At 37.4% G+C, this 25,087-nt stretch overlaps 3 protein-coding genes across 3 annotated transcripts in view; all 3 read left to right on the top strand.

Annotated features, from left to right (window-relative positions):
- LOC306949378 (uncharacterized protein) overlaps positions 1-1,956 on the top strand; it is a gene marked incomplete at both ends in the record, with an annotated part of 32,273 nt that extends 30,317 nt beyond the window's left edge. Inside the window, 2 exons of the mRNA XM_079539242.1 lie at positions 532-720; positions 1,937-1,956. Of these exons, the coding sequence (XP_079395368.1) occupies positions 532-720; positions 1,937-1,956 (209 nt within the window). The remainder of the gene's footprint in view (positions 1-531; positions 721-1,936) is intronic.
- Positions 1,957-2,963: 1,007 nt separating this feature from the next.
- On the top strand, positions 2,964-12,602 carry BBS5 (Bardet-Biedl syndrome 5; the record flags this gene model as incomplete). The annotated part of the gene is made up of 12 exons (XM_079539362.1): positions 2,964-3,025; positions 3,786-3,868; positions 4,494-4,559; positions 6,034-6,083; positions 6,841-6,968; positions 7,880-8,015; positions 9,021-9,116; positions 9,792-9,854; positions 10,673-10,807; positions 10,920-11,003; positions 12,365-12,388; positions 12,501-12,602. 12 exons carry the CDS (start codon positions 2,964-2,966, stop codon positions 12,600-12,602), a joined length of 1,029 nt encoding a protein of 342 aa, XP_079395488.1.
- Positions 12,603-15,108: 2,506 nt separating this feature from the next.
- KLHL41 (kelch like family member 41) lies at positions 15,109-22,274 on the top strand (the record flags this gene model as incomplete). Its single annotated transcript, XM_079539448.1, has 6 exons — positions 15,109-16,218; positions 18,647-18,804; positions 18,895-19,002; positions 19,655-19,840; positions 20,891-21,037; positions 22,163-22,274. The coding sequence occupies 6 exons, from the start codon at positions 15,109-15,111 to the stop codon at positions 22,272-22,274; spliced, it is 1,821 nt and encodes a 606-aa protein (XP_079395574.1).
- Between the last annotated feature and the right edge of the window lie 2,813 nt (positions 22,275-25,087).

Genomic DNA, 25,087 nt, shown 5'->3' on the forward strand with positions numbered 1-25,087 from the left:
CAGAGAATTCTTTGGCCAGAAAGGGTCAGTCTCCCATCAGGAGATGGGAGACCTCATTAAGGAGAGGAGAATACGTAGTGATTTCAGAAATTGGACAGACTTCTCCTTCAGAAGAGAAACAGGAGAAAAGTGTTTAGTCATTTGAAGGAAAGTATTGTAATAAGCTGACTGTTGAAACGATTCATTCTTTTCATATGAAAAATCTGAATGTGTTCTTTTCATAATTTCACACTCGTGGATTCCAGTAGCAACAAACTGTGATGGAACAACAACATATAAAGAGCATGCCTCCTGGGAACATGGACATGACTAAGATAGCTGCCTAATACTCTATTATGTTAAGTTTCCAATTACTAGTTGCCAATGATACATGTAGAATATCGATGTCACAATGTTAAACTTTAAGAGAAAGTATTTTCTATCTTACCGTATCATTAGAGTTAGTGAAACTAGCATGTCATGATTGATTTTTGCACATAATTGCGTCCACTCCTTTTTCTTTTTGTTTTTTTTTTTGTGTGTGTGTTTAAGGAAGTGTTCTGGACCTCCGATGCAAGTTAAGGCTGGATCAAGGGCCGTGCCGTGTTTATATCATAAAATGGTATTATGATCAACAAGCCAATGCATGTGCTCAGTTTTGGTATGGTGGCTGTGATGGAAATGCAAATCGTTTTGAGAATGAAGAGGAATGTAGAGAGACTTGTGTATTTTCTTCTGGAGGTAAGAATTCGCATCTATCTCTACATAAATAACTAGCAAGATGAAGATCTTGCTTGTTCAGGTTAGTCATGAAGTATCAAGTATGGTATGTAAAACTGAACCCACTTAAAGAACGTTAACATTGTGAAGTCATACATTCATTAATTTTAAAAACATCTACCTGTGCAAGCATGCTTTAATTTCTTTTGTGCATATTTTATGATTTAGTCCCTATGTAACAAAGCAACACATTTCTAGCAGTATCAGGAATTCATAACTTCCTTCCATAAAGACCAGCATAGCTCTTGTAGCAATCATAGTTTCTTCTAAATAATACTGTTACACAATCACTGACTTCATTTTAAATTATACATACAGCTTTGGAAAGCAATCTTTGGTCATAAAAGTCACATAACTTCTTTCCTCTCTGTTACAGAAACCTGACAGTTGTCATAGATTCTGTGATGAAGTCTTCATTTCCTTTAAGGAAAAGTGTTCCCACAAATCCTACTTTAATATTTCAAGCACAGAATATCAACTTCCGAATTGCATGCAACTGCTATTCAGGGGTTACCAGATAAACACAGCAAATGCAACAGCTTGTTCCCTACATGCTATCCAGGTCACAAGACAGGGAGGTAGCTGAGCTACGCACCTCTCTCAATGACATCCTTCTTAGATGCAGACCTTTAATCTAGCAGCTCTCCTCAGTTTCCAATAACTATCAAGGTACATGACAAATGAAATTAAACACTTCCACAAATGCATATAAGTGACTACACCAGTAGCTGACATCAACAAGTTAGGCTAATTCATGCCTAAAATGGTTCTTGTCATATGTTTCTATTCTAAAAGCCCTGACTTTTAAATGCATTTTATTATTTTACTGTTTCTTAAAAACCCTTTAACTTATCTTGAAACATCAGACTAAGCAGAGTTTATTCTTTGTTGCCTGTCACTGCCCTATGGCTTTTTACTTGATCTGTCTCTTTTTATTTGAATTGTATACTTAAAAGCTTGTTTTTAATAAACTGTATCTGGTTTTACTGCTAGAATAGAGTGTGGATAAGCAGTACCTTTACAGAACTGAAAACTGATCTCACTACTGAGTTACAGCTAGATGTGTTCCTGATTATACATCTGGATTTCTACCACAGTCTTGTTATGGAATTGCCATGGATTAGGCACTCCTGCATATGAAGCCATAATGTTTTTTTTTCTTTTCCTGAACTAACAGAAATTGCAAATTTGAATTAGGCCTCAAGAATGACATCTAGTTGCTCAAAAACTTCCATAAAAATTTTAAGGCACATCCAAGAAATGGCTATATCTCCAACCCCTAAAGCACATTTAGGGTCCCCTAACCCACATTGCCCAGGACTGAGTCTGGATTGCTTTTGACTCTACAACCTCTCTGGGCAACCTGAGCCAGCACTTGCAATAAAAAAGTTTTTTCTTGTGTTCACCACAGTCAAACATCGTTTACACAATTTGTGCCTACTGCCTCTCATATGGCACCGTTGCCCCATTCTCTTAATGCTGTCCCTTCCAACATACACACACTGATCACATTCCCTCCTGGGCCTTCTCTTCTGCAGGCTGAACAGGCCTGGCTCTCCCACTTTCCCCACAGAAGAGGTGCTCAGGTCCCTTTATCATTTTTAGCCCTCTGCTGGCTGTGCTCCAGGAGCTCCGGGTCTCCTTCACACACAGGAGCAGAAGGCCATAGCACAGGACCAGCCCCAGGTCCTTCTCCACAGAGCTGCCATTTGGCAGGCCAGCCCTGATGCACAACATGGTTTTGGAAGCAGTTTATTTATTTGTGAGGGGGAGGAGTGAATGGTAAGAAGTACCCTCATACAACTGAAGTACAATCATCCGGGTACGCTTTTTTGAGATATTCTAAATTAGAAGTACATTTTACATCTACCAGCTTCACAGGGTCCTTTCTGCTTGATCTAACGTTCATTCACAGTGTGACCGTTACCTTGTATCAGACACATCTAAGGCACGAGGAAAAGCCACACCCAGCGACCCAAGGGGCCCGGCCGTCCTTCACACATCGCCCACGCGCGCCGTTCCCGCCAAAAAGCCCGTGCGCACTTCCGGACGCCGCCTCACGGGGCTCGGGGCGGGGCGGGAGAACGGGCACCGCCCCCCCCAGGGCGGCAGCCAATCCCAAGCGCTGAGGGAGCGCGCGGTAGCACCCCCGTTGCCAGGGCGGCGCGAGGTCTTGCCGGAGGGAAGCGAAGCAGCGGACAGCCATGAGCGCCGTGCTTGACGTGCTGTGGGAGGACAGAGATGTCCGCTTCGACATCTCCCCGCAGTGAGTGCCTGCCTGCTTGCCTGCCCCGCCCTTACAGCGGGGCTGTGGGGACTCGACCGGACGGTCGCAGTTATCGCTGCCTGTCGGTGAACTGGGTTGAGGCCGCTCTGAGCGGCGCGGTGCGTGCCGGGACGCCCTCGCCGTGATGGCTGCCCTGTCACGTGACGCGGAGGGGCAGGAAGAGGCGGCGGGGTGGGCTGTGCCGTGCCGCTGAGGCGTCGCTAGGTGGCGCTATTGTCTGTTTAAAACACACACACACACACACCCCCAAATGCAGCTATGGGGGGGGGGGAGGGGGAGTTTGTTTTCTGGAGTTGGGAAGTCAAAATAAAAAGGGAATTCACGTCCCGGGAATGCTTTTGTTTTTTTGCAACGTCTGTGTGGTGGGGCCAAAGGTACGGAAGGAGACATTGAGATCCACGAGAGTTCTTAGCTTTTCTGCCTTGTCCTCACGTGCCTCCTCCTAGTGTTTGGGTGCAGTTTGCTTATCATGCTTCCTACACAGTTATTTACTGTTACAATTTAAGAATAAAGACATTGGTATTTTCCACGTGTTCTATGTGGCAATGACGACTTCAGGTATATGTGGTTGATTTGTGTGTGTGTGTAGGTGTGCATTTGCTGTAAGGGAAGTGAGTGAGGAAATATAAATGGCCCTCCCTGGGAGGATAAATGCAGTCTTTCATTAGGTTTTGTTTTTGTTTTTTGTGTTTTTGTTTTTTGTGCATGTTTTTTTTTAATTTTTACTTTCCTTTTTTAGGCAAATGAAAATGAGATCTGGAGAAGTCCTTATAGACTGCCTGGAGTCCATTGAAGATACCAAAGGAAACAATGGAGACAGAGGTACCTACTTGCTCAGAGAAACTGTAACCTTCCTGATAGTTAATCTACATCTGTTTCAGAAAATGAACCCTCCTGTTTCACAGGTCTGTTTCTGCTGGGAGTATTTTCAAATAGTATCTTGTTCGGTTACGGGGGGTGTAAGTGTGTAGGGCTGCCACCGTGCTCAGCGACCCTTCCAGTGGCTGGATGTGCTGCTGAATTGAAGAAGTTTGCATGTGACATAAAGAGGCAAGGTTATTCATGAAGTCAGCTGGGCTCTTAATGCACTGTCTCCCCTCCCAGAGCAGCTGTGTGCTAATTGTGTCTCTGCTTTTTTACCAGTCAGGTGGATATGGAATCAATTACTGTTTGGTGTTTGGTTGTGAGGAATGCTGGTATACATAGAGGTTCTTTCATTTGTTCCTTCTTGCTGGATTTCTTCTCCTGGTATTAAAAAAAATTAGGGCAGTGGAAGGAAGACAAATAGAGATTGTCCTGCAGGGATATATCCTCTTTTTCTTCTTCCTGTCAAGAGGAAGGAATATTATGGTGTTGCAAAACTAGAGGTAAATATTTACCACAGAATTGAATGTTTACTCTAATGGTAGCTATTCAGATTAAAACTATTTACACCCTTTATTTCCAGGTAGGCTGCTCGTGACAAATTTGAGGATTATTTGGCGCTCATTGTCACTGCCCAGAGTTAATCTCTGTAAGTATTATTTTCTATTAAACGATTGAAAATACGCTGTTTCCTTTGTAGCGGCATGCTACGTGTTCACATTACCATAGATTGCACTACAGAGTAGTAAAAGCTTGGCCTGCTGTTTCTATACAGTCTGAAATAAACTGTTATGATGAATCTGTAGTATGGAAACCGTTACTCTAATTCATAGCGAAATGTTAATATTCAATGGCAATTTATAAGGACAGAAATTGAAGAGTATTTTAGACGTATCTTTTGTTTAACCTGTCTGTAACTTTTTTTTTCCTAAAAAGAAACATAAGTTTGAATTTATTCATCATTTGCATCACTTAAACCTCACATCGCCGCCTGTTTAATTCACATACAGTTTTTATTCCCCAGAAGTACCTACCTTTCCAAATCTACTATTGTGAGATGTGAATAAGCTTCTAATTTTAACTGTGTGAGTAGCCAGCTAGTTTACTGGAATTTAGTTTGCTGAAGTAGGGCCAAGATGCCCTTACTCAGTACCCAGATCATTTCCAGGGCTCAGTTCCTGAAAGCCAGTCAGTAATGAAATCTGTTCTGCTCCTAAGCAGTGCGAATTATGGCTCTGACTGCTTGTTCTTCTGTATGTGCTCTCTCATAGATGTGCACATGTACAAGTGCGCACAAACATGCTGCCAGAACTGAGCTTTTAGAGATGCAAAATCTTGCAGAAGCAAATCCCGTTTCTTTCTCTCTTTTTTTTCAGAATCTGGCTGGGCAAATTTGTGGTAAATTGTAATAATTGGTATCTATAGATTTAGCCCAGCACCACTTTATGGCTTCAATTTTATGTTGAATGTCAAGGATGAGTTCTTTATTCCTGTTTTGTATCAGAACACTGCTGTAGAAGATGCAAAATGAAATTTATACCTTGTTTTCTCTCTTCTTATTTATTCTCTTACACTTTCTAGTTTGCTGCTGTTTTTTCTTTGTCACCTCCTTAATTCTTTTTTTTTTTTCCCACAAAGTATTATATTGCTGTTTATTTAAATGTTTATTTCTAAGGGTAAAACTTAAGGGTGTGACTTAATGATGAAATGGGCTGCCTTGTAGCGTATGACTGACAGGATGAGAGGCAGCAATAAACAGTTGAAACAAGAGAAACTGATTAGATATTGGGAGAAAAATATTCACCACAGTGGCAGACTGACAGTGGTATAAGCTTCCAGAGTGACTGGAAATATTCAGATTTGGAAATACCTCTTTACTTCTTTGGAGATACTCAAAACTGAGCTGAACACTACCTTGAGCATCCGGATGGAATTAGTTCTGCTTTGAGAAGAGCATTGGAGCAGATGACCTCCTGAGGTCTTTGACTTTATGATGAGAGCCCAGATGATTAACCACAGTATGGAATTCTTGAGAACAGCACCCAAAGCTACAAAATTCAGTATTGTGCTTCATAATTTTGACTACGTTTTTTTTCAAAACTATTTTTTTTCTTCCCATTTAGCTGTTGGTTACAACTGCATTATAAATATAACTACAAGAACTGCCAACTCAGTAAGTTTCAAAAAATACTTTTTAAAATATTGAAAAAAGGTGTTATTAGTTATTTTTATTTATTGCAGTGTGTTTACTTGCAGAAAAAGCAATACAGAAATTTAGTTTGGGAGAGTTTTACATATTTATATACTTGGTTCCCAAAGTAGTAAAACTCACGTAATCACACTGTCTGGTGATTTTTCTCTGTTCTTGATAAGTGAAGTGCCTGTTGGCTTGTTGTGTCTACTACTAACAAAGATGTAGAAACAGTAACTTTGCGCAAGAAAGCTCTCAAATGTGTAGCCTGATTGCATGTGACTGTGAAGTCATTTGTTGGGCAGCAGCAAAGAAGTAGCAGGGAGATTTTGTAGGTTCCTCAGGCAGCCACATGGTAGATGCCAGCTCACCAACTGGTCTGTGTATGGCTTAGCTGCTCAGCACACTCATCACCCTTGGCTGGCACAACTCTCCCATTCCCCTGGCGCAGCTACTGAGGTAGGTAACAGACTGCATGCAGAGCCAGGGCATTTTGGGAGCAAAAAGAAGGATGGTGACTCTGGATGATAAGAAGCAAATACTACAAATGTACGGCAGCCAGGCTTCATTAGTTCTGCTGATGGAAATGCTAGCTCCCAGTGGAGGTGGCAAAAGAAAGGAATGAAAGACAACAGTAAATCGCTAGTCAGCAGTAGGTAAGTGGTAGAATCAGGATTAAACCACTGGATGTGTGAGCTACAATGCTGTCAAAATATTAAATTTCAAATTTTCCTTACAGAAATTACGGGGACAGACAGAAGCTCTGTATATATTGACTAAATGTAATAATACACGATTTGAGTTCATATTTACCAATGTTGTTCCTGGGAGTCCCAGACTCTTCACTTCAGTTATTGCTGTGCACAGGTATCATGCTTAAAATAGTGTTTGTTCATTTACGAAATTCAGTGGATTAAATACATGGGGTTACTACTATTGGTGGATTATCCATATTTAACATTGACAAAACCTTTCCAAAAGAGGACAACACAATCTTTAGAAAGAGGAGAGAGAATGCTCACAGATTCTACTAGATAACTGTACATAAAGAGAATTAATGTATGCCAGTAGTGGTCATGGATTAAAGCATTCACCCTTTGAATATCAATTGAATAAATTAAATTACAAAAAAAACCCCAAAAACTAATCATGCATTTTTGATTGGTCATTTATGTCTATAACCCATATCTGTGATTGTTGACCATGTAGTGGAAATGGGAGTTCAAAGGTAATTTAACTCTGACTAAAACTCTGACTTGAGATGGATGTTTCTTTCATACCTAAAGGTAAACCACCTGAACGACTGTCTGCATAGTACACTAGTGTTGCTTTCTATTGAAGAGCTATGAAGTACAGATAATAGTACATGTTATTAGATGTTGGTGTTGTAAGTACATATAATTAGATGTTTTTGACTTAACTAGCAATGCCATTTTTGGTATCCATACTATGTATAACATGAGAGCAATTTATGCTTTGCAGTACAGGCTTGGATATGACAATCTTAAGGAAAAGAGATATCTTAACATGAACAATATAGGAGTTCAAATGGATGATACAAGAAACCAAAACAGTAACAAAAAAAACCTCTTCTAAGTTTAATTTGATTAAGGAGAACTGAAACACAACCGTTTACGTTGATGATTTAATAGCACTCTTGTTTCTGTACAACAAGAAAAGTTGAAAATGTAACATTTCACATTGTGGCTAAAAGAAGCACTGAAAGGTAATAGAGAATAAATACTGAAATTTTAACATGGTGTTTTTTACTTTTTCAGAGCTTATGAAACTTCGAAAATGTATCGCGATCTGAAGCTGAGAAGTGCATTGATTCAGAACAAGCAACTGAGGTTATTGCCTCAAGAACAAATATATGATAAAATCAACGGAGTGTGGAATTTATCAAGTGACCAGGTAAAGTTAAAAGTGAGACTGTGTTTGACTGCAGCGAAGTTAAAATGTTTTGGCTTTCATGTAACAACTGTACTACAGTTTTGTAATCAGAGGCAATCCCTAGTTCAGCTCATTAGCTATTGCATGCAGAAAAGCTGACTTCATATATTTACCATTCAGCACAATGAAGTTCTCTTCTTGGCAGACCAAAGTCTACGTGACTCAGCTAATGTGCAAGGAACTAGATACGCAGCTTCTGTTAATAAAAGATATTTATGAGTGTGAAGCTCTGTATCATCCTGAAAGACAATCTTGCTCTTTACAAAGTGCTCTGCTGCATGTTTGTATGTTTACTTGCAGTCTTGACTACTTTGTAAGACTATGTTGTCTTTAGATTACTGGAAATTGAAAATATAGGAATGGGGATCTAGGTCTTGAAATGTGCACTGATAAAGACTTTAAGGAGAAAACTGAAACTATTTCCATTATTACACATGGAACTACTTACAAGTATTATCCAGAGCTGGGAAACAAAATGGGAGCTGTTATTTTTGTCTGTGTAGCTTTAGTCCAGAATGGAAACGGGATTTATCCTGACAAGTTAAAAAGTTCTTTCCCCTTCGTTTCCTTGGCACACATCTACACAATTGCCTAAGTTTAACCCACATGCCATTATACTTACTCTGTATGCCAATTCCAGATCTGTACAGTTAAGCACACTCTCAGACACTCCATGCACTCTCACCAGGTCTGCTGTGCTGTGATTTGATACTGCTTTGCTGCAGCCATAGGAACTCTCAAGTGATTTTCAACTTGGGTGTTGTATCCTTTAAAGATTGGATCTTGCTTCCTAACAGACATTAATACCATTTCCACTGGTTTCTGTGGGAAAGGATCACGCCTTTATTGAATTAATTGAAAAGCTATACCCTACTAGTGATAAACAGGTATCAGTAATCGTAATGTCAAGGGGGGGAAAGGCTCAGTATTTCAAAGCAGCTCTAACGTATACCTTTTCTTTAATAGGGAAATCTGGGAACATTTTTTATTACTAATGTGAGAATAGTTTGGCATGCAAATATGAATGACAGCTTTAATGTCAGCATACCGTATCTACAAATTGTAAGTATTTTAAAGCAGCCATTTTCAAAATGAAATGGGATAACTTCTGGTATTCAGTTAACGCTCCCATCTCACACTGACTTAGTATTTCATGTCCCCACGTCAAGGAGAAATCTGGTCTTGCCAGCATTAACTACAAGGTGGATTTCTTTTCTGTCCAGATGAATTGGAAGCTTCCATTGATGTTGAGGAATGACTTGTTATTTTTAATTTCCAAACTATTTACTCTTGTGCTCCGTGTCAGCTGCATGCCCTGAGCTGCAAATCTAATGTTCGGGAGTGAACTATTAATATTTTTGATAAAACACTTTTCCTGAGGCTTTACTGTTTCAGAATTGAAATAGAGAGAATGCTAGTAGCCAAGGTTCCAAGAGGTATAACAGTAATTACAACAGTGTTTAAAAAAAAAAAAAAATATATATATATATATATACATATATATATATATTTTAATAAAAATATATAAAAAATAAAAAAATATATAATATATAATAATATATATATAATATATATTATATATATAAATATATATATATAAATATATATATATAAATATAAAAAATATATATATAAAAATATATATATATATATATTTTTTTTAAATGTTGTCAGGTGTTTCCAAAACAGTTTATAATGTTGTTTGTTTGTTTGTTTGTTTAACCTCTTTACCACTAGCGTTCAATAAAAGTAAGAGACTCAAAGTTTGGCTTGGCTCTTGTGATAGAGAGTTCTCAGCAGGTAAGAAGCTTTAATAGCCCTTAAATAGCAGTTTTCAGAATTAGATAGCTGTGTATATAATATGTTACAGTACTACTTTTAAGCCATTTATAGATTTCCTTCTGTGTGACCATTAAAAGACAGCTTTAAAAAAATTCAAAAATTCAATTATTCACACCTCTGAAAATGTATGTTCAGGTAAATATGGCTGTTGTGAGTTACAGTGTCTCTAAGGAGAGCAACAATAAACCAGCCTGAACACTTTAAAGTATTTAGCTGTTAGAGACTGTGTCTTCTGACAGATTGTCTTTGAAACCTAATTCTGTAATTAAGCAAGACCACTATTTTCAATCTTTCTCAACTACGTATGCTTTGCTCTAAGAAACAAAATCACTTTTCTTCAATTTGACTTCAATCAGAAATGTTTTTAGTGGTGATTTAATAGATTGATAAGCTTGTATATAAAGTTAATTTAACATCTTACTTAGTAATGATCTCAAGGATTAAACATTTGCTGAGTAGCTAGGAATAAATCACTGTATCACTTTGTAACTTCTCCCACCTTTCTTAGATCTTGTTTCTCTACATAAGATATTTGTTTTCCATTATCTAATGGGCTAACAGTTTAAAGCTTAGTTATCTCATAAAGAAACGTTATCATTGTTTCTTGTTTCACTCCTGGTTTAAGTGGCAGGCTAAGATACTAAAATACAGGTAATGTTTTTATCTTCAGAATTAAATTTACTGTCATTAAACTACAAATCCTCATTGGGAGAGGAATGATAGGCAGTTGTTTAAATAAAAAGAATAATAAATGTCTTTTTTTCTCTGTTATGCAGAGTGGAGGATATGTACTTGGCTTTAAAATAGACCCTGTGGAGAAACTACAGGAGGCAGTGAAAGAAATTAATTCACTTCACAAAGTTTATTCAGCTAACCCTATATTTGGAGTGGATTATGAAATGGAAGAAAAGGTAGTCTACTCATCTGTTGTAAATTAGATGCAATATTGTGTTAGCAAGCAGTAACAAGAATACATTAAATGTGTATTGGATATATGAATTTATTCAGCGTTTTAACTTTTAGCCTCAATCTCTTGAAGACCTAACAGTGGAGCAGGTTCAGGATGATGTGGAAATAGAACCTGGTGAACAGACAGATGCTTTTGTGGTAAGCTTCTTCGCAGAGGGGGAGGAGGGGTGGGAAAGAAGCTTGTATTCAAATATAAGTGGCATACAGTTTTAATTAGCTGCAACTAAACTTTCTGTACTTAAGCACACTTACGTGCTTTTTAATCAAAATCTTGATTGCTATGTGCATTTATTTTGGGCGTGGTTTTTTTTTTTTAATCTTAGCACAAACTATTATTTGAAACAAACAGGAGTAGGTAGTAGTACTACTTGTATGTAGTTTCTCCACATATTAAGATGATGATTAGCCACACAGTACAATCAAATACATCATATAAAAAAAGTCTTTCTTCTTTTGGAACAGATTAATAAGAGTTGACATCTGTACATTCACCTGAGATTCAAATTCAGAAGATTTTTAGAAAAGCAACAATAATTTTGAGCCAGTCCTGCCAAGCGTTGCACACCTGTTTCTACCAGCTTAGAAAATGATATTAGTACCCCTCACTTTATTTCAGAAATGAATACAATAAAAATAAATTTAAATGTATTAGGCTGTCCAGGAACTTAATGATCTTCCTTCTGGGAATTTCCAAATTTACTTGCAACCCAGAAAGACCTGATTCATTTGATTTCACAGGTAGAAGGTGTTCACATGCTAAACATAACCGTGTCTTCAGTGTGGTTGAACACCTTTTCCTTGAAGGAAGATTTTGCTTGTTTTCTTGATGGCTTTGTCACCTGAATTAAAGCTCAGGTTCTTCTTCACAAATGCAAAAATCTGTAGTGTGCTGGTCCAACGACTTACAGAACTGCAGGTATTTTCAGAGTTAGAATCTTAATTTTTCCACACAGAATTGGAAAGACAGTATAATTTTCACAGGCCTACGTGAAAGAGTAGAAAACTGATAAACTGTGCAGTTACTCTGCGTCCAGTTCTTATACTGAGGTGATGTTGATTGCATTTTAATACTATTTACACATTTTATGTCTCATTTTTTTAAAAAATTGAATAATGCTGATGCATATGAAGCAGAAAATATTAAATTGCTGTTAGCTTGCTTGCTGACTAAAATTTTATCCCCTCCAAAGTATTTGTTAGCGTAACAAATGCAATGTGAAAACTTTGATTATAAAATCTTTGTTTATTATGTTGGAAAATTCAGAGATTGATGTTATTTAAAGAAAACAGTCCCTAAATTCTGTTGTAACTCTTTTGTAATTGATTTGAACATAGGAATTACTTTGATCTTGTTTATAAAACAAAAATAAAAAACATATAATCTGTTTTCTTCAAGAAAACTTACCAATTTTCACCCAAAGAATTACTAGCAAACTTGTATTTAAATTTTGTTGTTTTTCTCAAGGTTGTGAGTTGTTTCTTTTTTTTTTTTTTTATAGGCTTACTTTGCTGATGAAAACAAGGTAAGAACATCTTTTTTTTTTTTTCCATACTGTTAGATTTGTGTTGTTACAAATTGGATAATTAAAAGTATACTCTTTTACTTTTCTGTTTAATGTCTTGCACATTCAAAAGCAACATGATCGGGAGCCTGTGTTTTCAGAAGAACTAGGACTTGCAGTAGAGAAGCTAAAGGATGGATTCACACTTCAAGGGCTCTGGGAAGTAATGACCTAATTTAGATGGTTACATCTTGTTTCCCATCCAATGAAAGACTCTTTACTGATTCAGTGAGATCTGTGGATTATTGAACAATACAAGAGTGGCAGCAAAAGATCATGCCAAAGTTTAAAAAAACAAAACCAAACAGGCAAATGTTATAGAATATGAACTAAGGGTATGTCATAGGAGAAAGATCATTCAAAACGCATGAAGGTATAAAAGTTACTACAGGAATGATGGCTGCCATTTTATTTCAGCTACCATTTTATGGCTCACAACCACTACTATGCTAAAATGCTGTGCAGTACATGTTTTAGTTCTGCTTTGTGATTGCCTGGCTGCTGCTGGCACACCAACACCCCAGGTGGTTCTTAGCATGTGTCATGGTTTTATGATTTTTTTTTTTTTTTTTTTTTTTGGAACCAGAGCAGTGAGCCTCTTCCTGTAAAAGCACAGGGTCCGTCCTCTTGTTTCAGCCATCAGTTTCTATCAGTTAGCTGCAATTTTGTGCCCCACATGCCTACACACTGCCCTGTGACCAGCTGCCAGGAACAGCCCCACCACGTTGTTTTACCTAGAAGCATGTCAGAAAAGAAAACCTCTATCATTTTGATAATGCAGTAAATAGCAGTTTTATGCTCAACTTAAAGTATTCACATATTTTTACACAGTGAAGTACTTTCCCAATATAATTGATTCAAATTTCCATAATTTGTTTCATTCTGAGCAGCATGGATGTACAAAATGTACAACCCTCTGTATTTGTGTTGGTTGTGTCACTGAGCCAGTGTTATGTTACTGACAGCTTTTGGACAAAAAGCAATATCAAATACTAGTTTTCATGTCTCATCATTTATGAAGTTTTTCACTTACCATTCCAGGTACTTTATTGTAATCTGGCTATCTTTCCTCTCTCTCTCTTTTTCTTTTTTTTTTTTTGTCAGTGCCCTTTTTTTTTTTTTTTTTTTTTTTTTTTAAGGGACGATAACGCACGCGCATAAATAGATTCTGTGTCTGAGTCATTAGACCTTTATGGTGTTATGTGTTAGAAATGAGTCATTTATTGTTGAAAGGAAGATGCAGCTGTTATGTTTTCTAGGGAGATAAGACCTCTGTAGTATTTTCTGTAAGTGGAAAAAGTCAAATGAGCTGTCATTCAGCTGTTGTTCAGCAGCTGACTGTTATAGTAAGGCATAAAATATAATTGTGCTGATTGTAGTAAATCTTTCAAGATATATATTTCAAGGAAACACTACCTATGGTTGAAAATAAACCATGATTTTAATAAACTTGAGTGATGTTGTAATTGGGTGCATATCTTGCATTCAAATGGTTGACTTTCATTCAAATAGTTGTCTGTCATTCAAAGAAAAATATGTACTGTATGGGTAAAAAGTATACTCTGAGCAAAGTACAGTCTTTCATCAAGGTGCATTAAATAGCTTCAAATTTCCTTTGTATTACCACCATATATGCTCCCAGTCTACACTTTGAATTTTCACTATATGCATAATTTTTCTAAGTTCATGGTTCTTAAACTACTTGATTAATTTGGATATTTTACCTTAAATTGAGATTTAAAAATTTGTTTTTGTTAAGATCTATTAAATAATGTACGTGTGCTGTATTATGTTTGGTTTTTTTTTTCTTGTCTGTTTTCCTTATTAGGTACTGTTTTCAGTTTAGTTTTACAGCAGTTAATGGTTTGTAAAATAATCAGATGTGAAGCGATTGGTGATGTTTATAGATTATCTGAAATGCAGAATGATTGTTTGGAAGTGGGAGGTAGACCTAATTTTAAATTATTGTTAAAAACTGTACTTTACCTGAATAACTTATTCTTTAAGAATTGTTTATTTCTAAATAAATACAACCAAATCAGTGCTAAGAAGCAGCTCAGAATTCATTTTTTTTAAATCTATGTCTTAAAAAATGCTGATGTGAGGTATGTAATAAAAATTATTTTGGAATAGGGATAATTTACATAGTAACGTCAGGAGTTTTTTAATATTTCTGTGACTAATACCTCATTAAAAATCTGTAGCAAGGCCATGTATTAAGCAGCTTTCTGACAATGAAAACAGTAATTGCATCTGACAAGTTGATTAGCAATACTTGTATTTGGGAATACTGATAAAGTGTATGTTTATGATCTTGCTCATAGCTGTCTTACTGAGAGTCAGATTCTGCCATCCTTGCTCATGTCATGTAATTTCTTACATTGCAAGTAATCTCTCTGATTAAATATGGAGAGTGATGGCAAAACCTGACCATAGTGACTAAAAGCAACAGTTGCTTCTTTCAGTCTTTGACAGCTGTGAGAACAACTCTTTATTTTTTTCCAAACCATGCATCCTAAATTCCAACCTGTAAGACTAGGTACCTATATTTAGCTACTGAGATTAAGTTGCAGAGGCTTCAGGCAGGGCAAAGCACATTGGTCTGTCTTTTTTACAGACAGACATTTGGGCAGACAACAGCTAAAGCTTTCTGCTCCCTCCCTTCCCCAAGTATTTGCAAAATGGATTCCCAAAGAGAACTCACTGAAGAACTCAGACTCTACCAATCCACCCTTCTTCAGGATGGTCTCAAAGAACTCCTGGAAGAGAAAAAATTTGTAGATTGCTCCCTAAAAGCTGGTGACAGAAGTCTGCCTTGCCACAGATTGATTCTGTCAGCATGTAGCCCTTATTTTCGTGAGTATTTCTTATCTGAGCAAAATGAAGAGAAAAAGAAGGAGGTAGTTCTAGATAATGTAGATCCCAATATCCTGGATATGATTGTCAAATACCTTTATTCAGCAACTATTGATCTTAATGATTCTAACGTGCAAGATATTTTTGCCTTGGCCAGTCGCTTCCAGATCCCTTCTGTATTCACCGTGTGTGTCTCCTATCTTCAGAAGAGGCTTGCTGTCGGTAACTGTCTGGCTATCCTTCGATTAGGTGTTTTGCTTGATTGCCCAAGACTTGCATTTTCTGCCCGTGATTTTGTCTCAGATCATTTTGTGCAGATCTGCAAAGAAGAGGACTTCCTGCAGCTTGCACCAAATGAACTTATCTCAGTTATTTCACCTGACAGCTTAAACGTAGAGAAGGAAGAACTGGTATTTGAAGCAGTAATGAGATGGGTTCGGTCAGACAAGGAGAACAGAGTAAAGAGCCTAGGAGAAGTTTTTGACTGCATACGTTTTCGTCTTATGCCAGAAAAATATTTCAAAGAACATGTTGAGAAGGACGATATAATTAAAAGCAACTCAGATATTCAGAAAAAAGTAAAGATTATTAAGGATGCTTTTGCTGGAAAACTGCCTGACTCTAGCACAAATAAAGAAAAGTCAAACAAAGGGGAAGTAAATGGTGATGTGGGAGATGAAGATTTACTGCCGGGCTACCTAAATGACCTTCCCAGGCACGGCATGTTTGTCAAAGACCTAATTCTTCTGGTTAATGACACTGCTGCGGTAGCTTATGATCCTCTCGAAAATGAATGCTATCTGGCAGCCCTGGCAGAACAGATTCCCAGAAACCATTCCAGTATAGTCACCAAACAAAATCAGGTCTACGTTGTTGGAGGACTGTATGTGGAAGAGGAGAACAAAGATCAGCCTTTCCAATCCTACTTCTTCCAGGTATAAGCTTTGTAATTATTGGTGTGGTAAGTGCTTTATAAGAGTTATTATTAAGGTTATTAGAATCTGTGCGAGTTGTCAAGTCTCTGTATGGTCAGTGGAGAATAGTTCCAATAGTTCTTCCTGTCTCATAGAGATAAATTAAACAAAGGGACTTGTATCTTCTCTTACAAGATCAAACCCAGGGTGAGATCTCAAGAAAGAGTAACTTGTATATAGATATAATGTTTGTCTTGTGTATGAAATATCTTTATGACACATTAATATCTTTATTTTAAAAGTCACTTTTTCACTAAAATTTCACAAGTCCTTTTGTCACATTTAGATCTGAAAATCTAAGGGCATTCTAAAACATAATTTATTGGTAGAAGGTTATTCTCCTGGCAAACTGTCAATCTCAGTATACTAACTACCATGTTTCAACTGAGTGCAAAGTTTTAATGTGTATAAATCTTTATAAATTTAAAGCCACTTAATACAAACTAAATTCCATGCCATATTTCAGAAAAGCAGCAAAATAGCAATTTGGCATGCATACATTGGAAACGAATTCTGTTGTATATTTAGTTATCTGTCTACATGCTGTCTTTTAATGTTTAAATGATCTTATACAGCGTGCTACTGGCCATGATCTGTTTTTAGGCACATTGACCTGAATGTAGAAGTAGATCCTCTGACAATATGAAGCAAAACAGAGCAATAGTAATAGGATTCTAAAGCCTTCAGATATCTAAAAATGAAAATACCGAGTGTTTATAGCACTATGGTTACTGATTTCGCAGACCATGAAAGAGCTTGTTCCAAAAATTTCTTATAGCTGTGAGAGGAAAGTCATTTCGCTAGAGGGGGATTAGCACTATTTCATGTTCCTTTATGAAAATGCTAATCAGTGAAGTGCAGAACTTGTTGCAGCTATATTCTTCCAGTAGCTATACCACATTGATGTATTTTTGTATGTAATCCAGAGCTGAATAATGAGGCTACTAGATAGGGGCCTCTGAAAAACTAAACTTCAAGAGGGATACTAAAAATTGATTAAATGTTCAGAATGCTACTTTATATGTCTAAATTAATAGCCTGAAATCCTGCTTCCTCACTTGTCATCTTCCAGGTTCCTCATTGCCATTACTGCATATAGTTAAAATACTTTTCTGCGTTACTCATCTGGCTGCTCCCTGAAAAATGTTAATATGGTGCCATACCACATTGACTTCCTAATGGTCCTTTCTCTGCTAGTAATGCACCTGTTACTCTGTTACTACAACCTGTTACCATTTGTTTTTGTAGCTGGTAACCTAGGACAAAACCAGGCTGCCAATGGCTCAAAAATGCAGGACTAATTGTTCATTGCTCTATCATCTGTGCAGATGTTATCTTCAAGACTGATACAGAAAGCAGGCTGCCATCTGCAGCCTGCATGACCTGCATGTTTTGACCTCTTCACCCGAATCTAGCTCCTGGGGCAGAACTAGTTCAATAGGACTGGTCCATCAAATCTGGGAGATGCATTTTATATTGACTGTGGAACACACTTCTAGAAAAAGAATGTCACTGAGCTAAAGCCAGATCTGATTGCTTTGACTGAACTTTTTCTCACTTTACATCAAATGCACTTACACTCATGCCAACTCAGATTTTACCTTTCCTGCCTGTGCATTATCAACCAAATCTATATGCAGTAGAAAAGAAAAAATACCACATGCTAGGGAACATTCAGGTTGAATGTTAAATTCTTAGATATTAAAAATAATATTAAAAAATATTCTTAGATATTAAAAAAAAAAAGTACTCCAGTTCTATGAAAATAATGTTCTGCTGTTTTGTTTTCTTTTCTTTTTCCCTCCTGCGGCTTTTCTTTTGGTGTTTTCATCTCAATATATCTTAGAAGTATTTCAGTAGTGACAATGCTTATCAAGATGTCTCAGGAACTTTTGCAGCTATCTGTGATGAAACATCACCTCTTTTGCTCTGGGGATTGCACAAGAAACATCTGTACCATTTGCTGCATAATGCTTTGAGATTGTTAATAATGTCTGGCATCTCTCACTGTAGTAATTAGCACAACCTGCTCAGTGTGGAGTTGTGGAATGGCAGAGGCGTTTGCTTCCTTCAGAGAGGAAGAATTAAACATTCTTTCCAACACAGAGTGTGGAACTTTAAACAAAGAAGAACTTAAAAAAGCGAAGAAACTCTGTGAGGAATGAGGGTGAGCAGGTGCAAAGAGGGCTGTGTAGCATTTACTGGGTGCTAGTGTCATGATGCATGGGTGGGTAAAAATTACCATTCAATAGCTGCACCAAGGGAGGGATAGCTTGTTCAGGTGAGCAGCCGAGCTGTTGAGATACCGAGTGAGATATGTGGAACAGTTTTGTCATGTGAATTTTTACTACTTGCCTCTGATAACACTTCTGTTGTGGTGCTGTTTCAGCTGGATAGCGTTGCTGGAGAGTGGGTTGCCCTTCCTCCACTGCCGTCAGCCAGGTGCCTCTTCGGGCTGGGAGAGTCAGATGACAAGATCTATGTAATTGCAGGCAAGGACCTTCGCAATGAGGAGTCTCTAGATTCAGTTTTGTGCTATGACCCTGTGTATGTTTAAAATTTAATTCTGCCCAACGAGGACATATATGCAGCCCATTGTTAGCTGAAGGAGCCTAACAGCAGTATTCTTTGTTCCAGGGCAATGAAATGGGGTGAGATCAAAAAACTACCCATCAAAGTATATGGCCATGCTACCATCTCAAACAATGGATTGATATATTGTCTTGGTGGAAAAACTGATGATAAGTAAGCCTATAAGTCTTTTCATGATTATTTAGAACATTATTTGGTTGGTCCTTTATAGATTTTATGTCCCCACTCAGAAATTAGACTGTCCACTTTTACATCTCCACATTAAATTTACCAGCAGTTTGGCAGAAGGCAGCACGTTATAGTCTACAGGCTTTTTCTCAGTAAGGTAAAACTGCATGTAAGTTGTAATCTCAAATAGTTGTTTTAGCCATTTTAGTTACTTCCAAGGGAAATAGCAAACATCTTCATCACGGTTATGAGAATCCTCTTTATATTTCCTTCCAGATAGAAATGCTTAAATACCAAAGAACTACTCTATCAGCTCTTGGGTTTTTTTTTCCTCATCTGTAGTGCCTTTTATACCTAAATGTGTGTGACAAAAACAAAACAAAAAAAACAATGCTTTTACTGCTACTCAGGGTGTGGTGGTTATTTTCTTCGAGAAAGTGAATATTTTAAGTAGAACATGATGTGACAAGTGCTTTTTAGACCTGTCCTGTCTATCCCCAGGTCGGATATGAGAGAGGACCTCAGGGAGAGGAAGAGAGGCACAAAACATAAGCACGCACAAACTGCCTCAACTAGGTCTCACTTGGAAGAAGCCAAAGTTCATTAAAAAGATTACAGTTTTCCTTTTTCTCCCCAGGAAATGTACTAATAGAGTATTTGTATACAATCCAAAGAAAGGAGACTGGAGAGACCTGGCTCCAATGAAAGTGGCTCGCTCAATGTTTGGAACAGCCATCCATAAAGGCAAGATTTTCATTGCCGGTGGTGTCACTGAAGAAGGCCTTACTTCATCTGTTGAAGCTTTTGATCTGACCACAAATAAGTGAGTACAATGCGCAAGCTGTTTCTAAGCAAATGTTTTATCATCTAAAATCATCATTAAAAATCTTGAGATGGTCACAAAGGTGTTCAGAAGCTGATATTAGAATAAAATTATCAAAACTTCATTATGATACCTTTTAACTTTTCAGAGGTCCTCAATGTACTTATTAATGTAAGTACTTAAGTAGTAAATAAACACAGTTGGCTGTGATATCTACAGTGATGCGTGGCATTGCATACATCAACCTCACAACACAAACTAAATTTCAAGACCTACTTTAAAAAGACCAAAAAAACCTACTAACAGCATTTGACAATAGAAAAATGAATTGTGCAAGTAATTCTTTAAGTTAACTTTGGACTCTATATATTGTATAGAAATCAACTGAAAGTAAAGGTAATTTTGTTATCATTATGTTTGGTGCGTTCTCACTCTTCCATTGTTGAGACAGGTGCAACCTGTGGTCAGAAAACATCTGCAGGCTATTGTCCTCGTTTACTGTTCTGTTATAGACAAATCACATGAGTGTAAGAAGCAAATCAGCTCACTAGTTTTGATGTTAACATTGTCTCAAAGTGAGATTTCTGTATGTTTTGTATGTTCCTATCTGTGACTTGGAAGAATATTTGAAATTATCTTAACGAGCTCTATTAATTTATTCACTTATTACTCAAATTACTGCCACTTGAGATGAAAATTCATTTTGGAAACTACAGGGTGAAAAATGAGCGATAGGGGAAGAGACATAACAACTACACAAAGCTTATCAGTGATGGTGGGAAGAGGAGACCTGTAAGAACTGCTCTCTGGATGGAGATAGATATAATTCCATCGTACCAAGACTTGCATTCCTGCATGAAGTTCCTGCAAGGATGGAGAAACAAACTCGCTGATGACTGATCTCAGCAGTTTTTCCTTTTACTAATCAGTTTCATTCAGGCAGTCCTCAAAAACATCATTTATGTTACCCGGAGCTGTATTTTGGTGCTAACCATTTAGTAAATTTCACTTGTATTTGACATGTATGTTTTTCTTTTTATCCATCTTCAGGTGGGAGATTGTGCCTGAATTTCCCCAGGAGAGAAGTTCTATCAGTTTAGTCAACTTAAGCGGATCTTTGTATGCTATTGGAGGTTTTGCAATGATTCAGCTCGAATCTAAAGAATTTGCACCCAGTGAAGTCACTGACATATGGAAGTAAGCTTAACTTTAATCATAACTTCCTAATAGAAAGCTCTATTGAACAGTGATGTTTGTAGACAATAGGGAGTAACAGTAATAGTACGTTTACCTTCAGAAATGAACTGTAACACAGATTGGAAAGACTTGTTAACAAATAAAAATGTTTGTCGGAAAGTGACACATGCAAGATTTGGATATAATGACTATTTCAATCTACTAATGTTCAGCCTGGAGAAGAGAAGTCTGAGGAGACCTGAGAGCAGCCTTTCAGTATCTAAAGCAGGGGCTGTACAAAAAAAAAAAAAAAAAAAAAAAAAAAAAAAAAAGAGAGAGAGAGAATGGAGACAGACATTTAGCTTGGACATTAGAAGTTTTTTTAACAATGATGTTGGCAAGGGCATTGTAACAGGTGGCCCAGATATGTGGAAGCCCCATCTTTACAGATCTTCAAGGTCATGCTGGATGGAGCTCTCAACAGCTGTAGGTGTCCCTATTCATTGGAGAAGAGTTGGGCTAGGTGGCCTTTAAGGGTCCCTTCCAACTAAACAATTCTGTGGCATGGTAAAAGAGTAAGTGGCTGTCTGTGTTGGCAGGTTTAGCCTTTTAGGTGTGCCATAAAAACATTCTGGTTTATGACATTTTTATGCAATAAAGTCTACATGTACAGAAAGGTTTGTACATATGTATTAATAAGCCAGATGAGTAATTGTTCTGAGAAAAGTCAGAAGTCTTGTAGACTTATTTATTTATGTCACAGTAGAAGTGATGAAACATTGTGTCTCTACTGTGACTCTTCCATTACTGTGGTAGACTGAAGAGTATTAAATGGCAAAACCATAGACAGAATGCCCATAAAAACCACTTCCATATGTAAAACTTGAAAAAAAATCTAGAAGGGATCTGCAGGAGTGGGAGACTTCTATAGGAGAAGTGAAGTTTGAAACAGGCCACAATGAGATTTAGGGTTCAGGAAAAAGTCAACCCACCTAGACAAGAATGTCTTTCTCTTCAGTTCTAGAGAACAAAAGCAGCTTTTCATAGCAATGCTCAGCACAAGGTTGCTACAAGCCTTTGGAACCTGTGGATTATTCTCCTTTTCTTAGACAAAGCTACATTTTGACCTTATTTTCTTAAATGCAGGTATGATGATGAAAAGAAGGAATGGATTGGCATACTGAAAGAGATCCGATATGCGACTGGAGCTTCCTGCTTGGCTACACGTTTAAATCTCTTCAAGCTGTCGAAGCTGTAAACAAAATGCTGAAAAATTTGATATGATGCAGGAGTTTTCATAGGCTCTTCTGAATTTGTTGCATGAAAACGTCTCCAGATTGTTCAGAGTTTTGTAGCGGCATACTAGTTATACTGTTAACTGTTAAACAGTTCATCTGTCTATCCAAGTCTTAAGGTATTTACCAGCTAATCAATAAGAAGCGAATTTTTGCTAACCTTTAAAATCCTGAAGAATTCTAATTAATGTTGATTAGAATAAATGAAGACTTCTACTCCATGGAAAATAGAACTGGTTAAATATCCTTACTCTCAGTCCAGAAATCTGAATCTGTTGATCTGAAAACAGTGCTCAAAAATGAATGGATTAAGTTAAATACAACTGCTAGGTGCTGATTTTATTCTAACCAGCTGTTTGTACAGTCTGATTTCTCCCTTCAACAGTGTAAGCAACTCCTGCATTCTTTAGTCATTTTGAAAATGTTTTCAGTGGAGCCTTCTAAAAAGTAATTAATTTAGCCTGGAATTGAAGTGCATATTGAAAACAGAAGCACTTAGCCAGAGTAGGCAGCTGTGAGGGAAAAAAAGAGAATTTTATAGGGGTAATAGCTTTGCCTATTATGTTTTGGTTTCTCATGACAAGGATTTCCTTTTTTTTTTTTTATGCTTTTGTATTTATTTCCAAAGCAAATATTTAATGGTAAGTTTTCTCAGAGATCTGAGGCCATTAACAAGCATTCATGGAAAAATGCTAGAACAACTGCACGAGTAAGCACCTACCTAAGAAATGATTGATGCGTTTTAATGTTTAAACTCCTAACTAGTAATGATTAAACTTCGTTTCTAATGCTGTTAAAATATCACATGATGGTGTCTCATATTTTGTGTAGATACACTTTCTGAATCCACTTTTAGTCAGTTTTAATCCTCTCCACATTGTGAGTACCCATAACTTTATCCATACATAACTTGAATCTACCTGAACTGCAAAGTCCATCTCAAGCCCATGGCCATCCCTGCATGATCACTTCAGCTACAGCCACTGTCACGTTTACATTCTTCAGCTGCTACACAATGCCCTCCTGTACAGAAGCAAGGTCACAGAACAGCACTCTGACTTGGAGGTCACCTTCTACTATCCTAACTTGTATAATTATCTTCTCCATTTTACACAAAATATCATGTGCATACAGTCCTTCTATATACTATGCATTCAGTGGCACTTCCCCCAAGCACTCTTCTACGACAGCCCTTTTCAGTTTGATCAGAAGCACCATCACCATAAGCAGACAAGCAATCTAGTGGTGCTCTCAGTCATTCCACATAGGAGGATTGCCTCAGCAGAACAGTGCAGCTTTGGTCAGTTCTATTTTTCTGGCTTTTCATCACTGCATTCATTTGGATTCAGACAATAAAAAATATACTCTTCTTACCAAGGTTTTTCAACCAAAAAAAAACAAAGCAAGATGCACAATGGTCAATTCAGAAATGTAGATGCTTGCTTCGCCCAAGCTTCAAAGCACATAGTAAAAAGAATGTTTATTGCTCCTCTAAAAATACAAGAAATGCAGGTGTGTTGTATATGTGAAACAGGGGCATAACTTGCAGTCATTGTGAGGTAGTAGGAACTATAGCCAAACATGGCTGCTTCTGAAAATAGGCTGATCTGCAATAGTATAACCACCCTACAGTTTATTACTTTGCAATTAACGTTCTCCTGGCTATTCCACTTTTTCCTTCCACGTTCCGGTATCTTCTAGCTCTCAACAAAACCCTAGTTCCACGTGATCATAGGGAGCTGGTAATGTAACTGGCTGATAGTTTTGAAACACCACAAATAAAGCAATTTCACCACTGGTAACCAAGGTAGTATTTATGACTCTCTGAAAACTTTTCTTAGTCTCAATTTCTGGTTTCAGTTTTCTGCCTTATTTTGCTGTTTTGTGCACTCTTATTTACAGGACGGGCAGCTTACATAGATTAATTTTGTTTTATTACTATTAGAAAGGAGTGGTCCAACTGATAATTACAAACATTTTCACAAATTATCCAGTCACTGATAGGTACTTGTGTCTGACACAAACAGTACTTCCTCCTCATCCCTCAGTTATCCCTTCCAAGTTGAACTGGACTGCAGCTGTTAATGGGTGACTGCCAGACCTCTCGAGCTACTTTACCTTTCAGGTTTGTGAAGGCATTCCAAAGGATTCAAGCCTTCTTTTGTATATGCTGTATCACAGGGTAGAAAAAGCAAGCAGCTGGAGGTTCCTCACTGGACCACACCCTCCCCTGACATTGTCACCCACGTTCTCTGTGCTCTAGAAGATGAAAACAGAATGGCTGTAATAGCAGTCCTATTCTTAGTAAATCTACATTTCACTTTGTTAGTTTCACAGTACAGAGAGACTGTGTTTGATCCCTATTGCTCATTTTGTCACATGCTGGAGGACAGACATAGTTTCCACTCTATTTGCTACCTCCTCTTCTGTAGTCAGTATTTCCAACTCTTTCTTTGGACAGTTTAATATCTGGTCAAATCTCAGTAGGTAATAATGCAGTTGTATGGCAAAACTGTCACGGACCCATATACTTAAATAATAGCTTCCAGAAATGGGAGCTTTTATGCATCTCAATCATTTCTTCGTAGCATATTGTGACCAGCCTTTTACAACCCCTAACAAATGTAGGATCCAGTCTCATGACAGCCACTACCCTATGGCAAGACTTAGTCCAGCTAACTCACAGAGAAATTTTGGCATGTATTCCTGGGTTACAAGAAGTTTAACATTATACAAAGTATATTAAAGAAATTTACTTGTAATTACATCTTTGGTA

Source organism: Tetrao urogallus (assembly GCF_951394365.1).
Source record: "Tetrao urogallus genome assembly, chromosome: 8".
Classification (NCBI taxonomy): Eukaryota; Metazoa; Chordata; class Aves; order Galliformes; family Phasianidae; genus Tetrao; species Tetrao urogallus.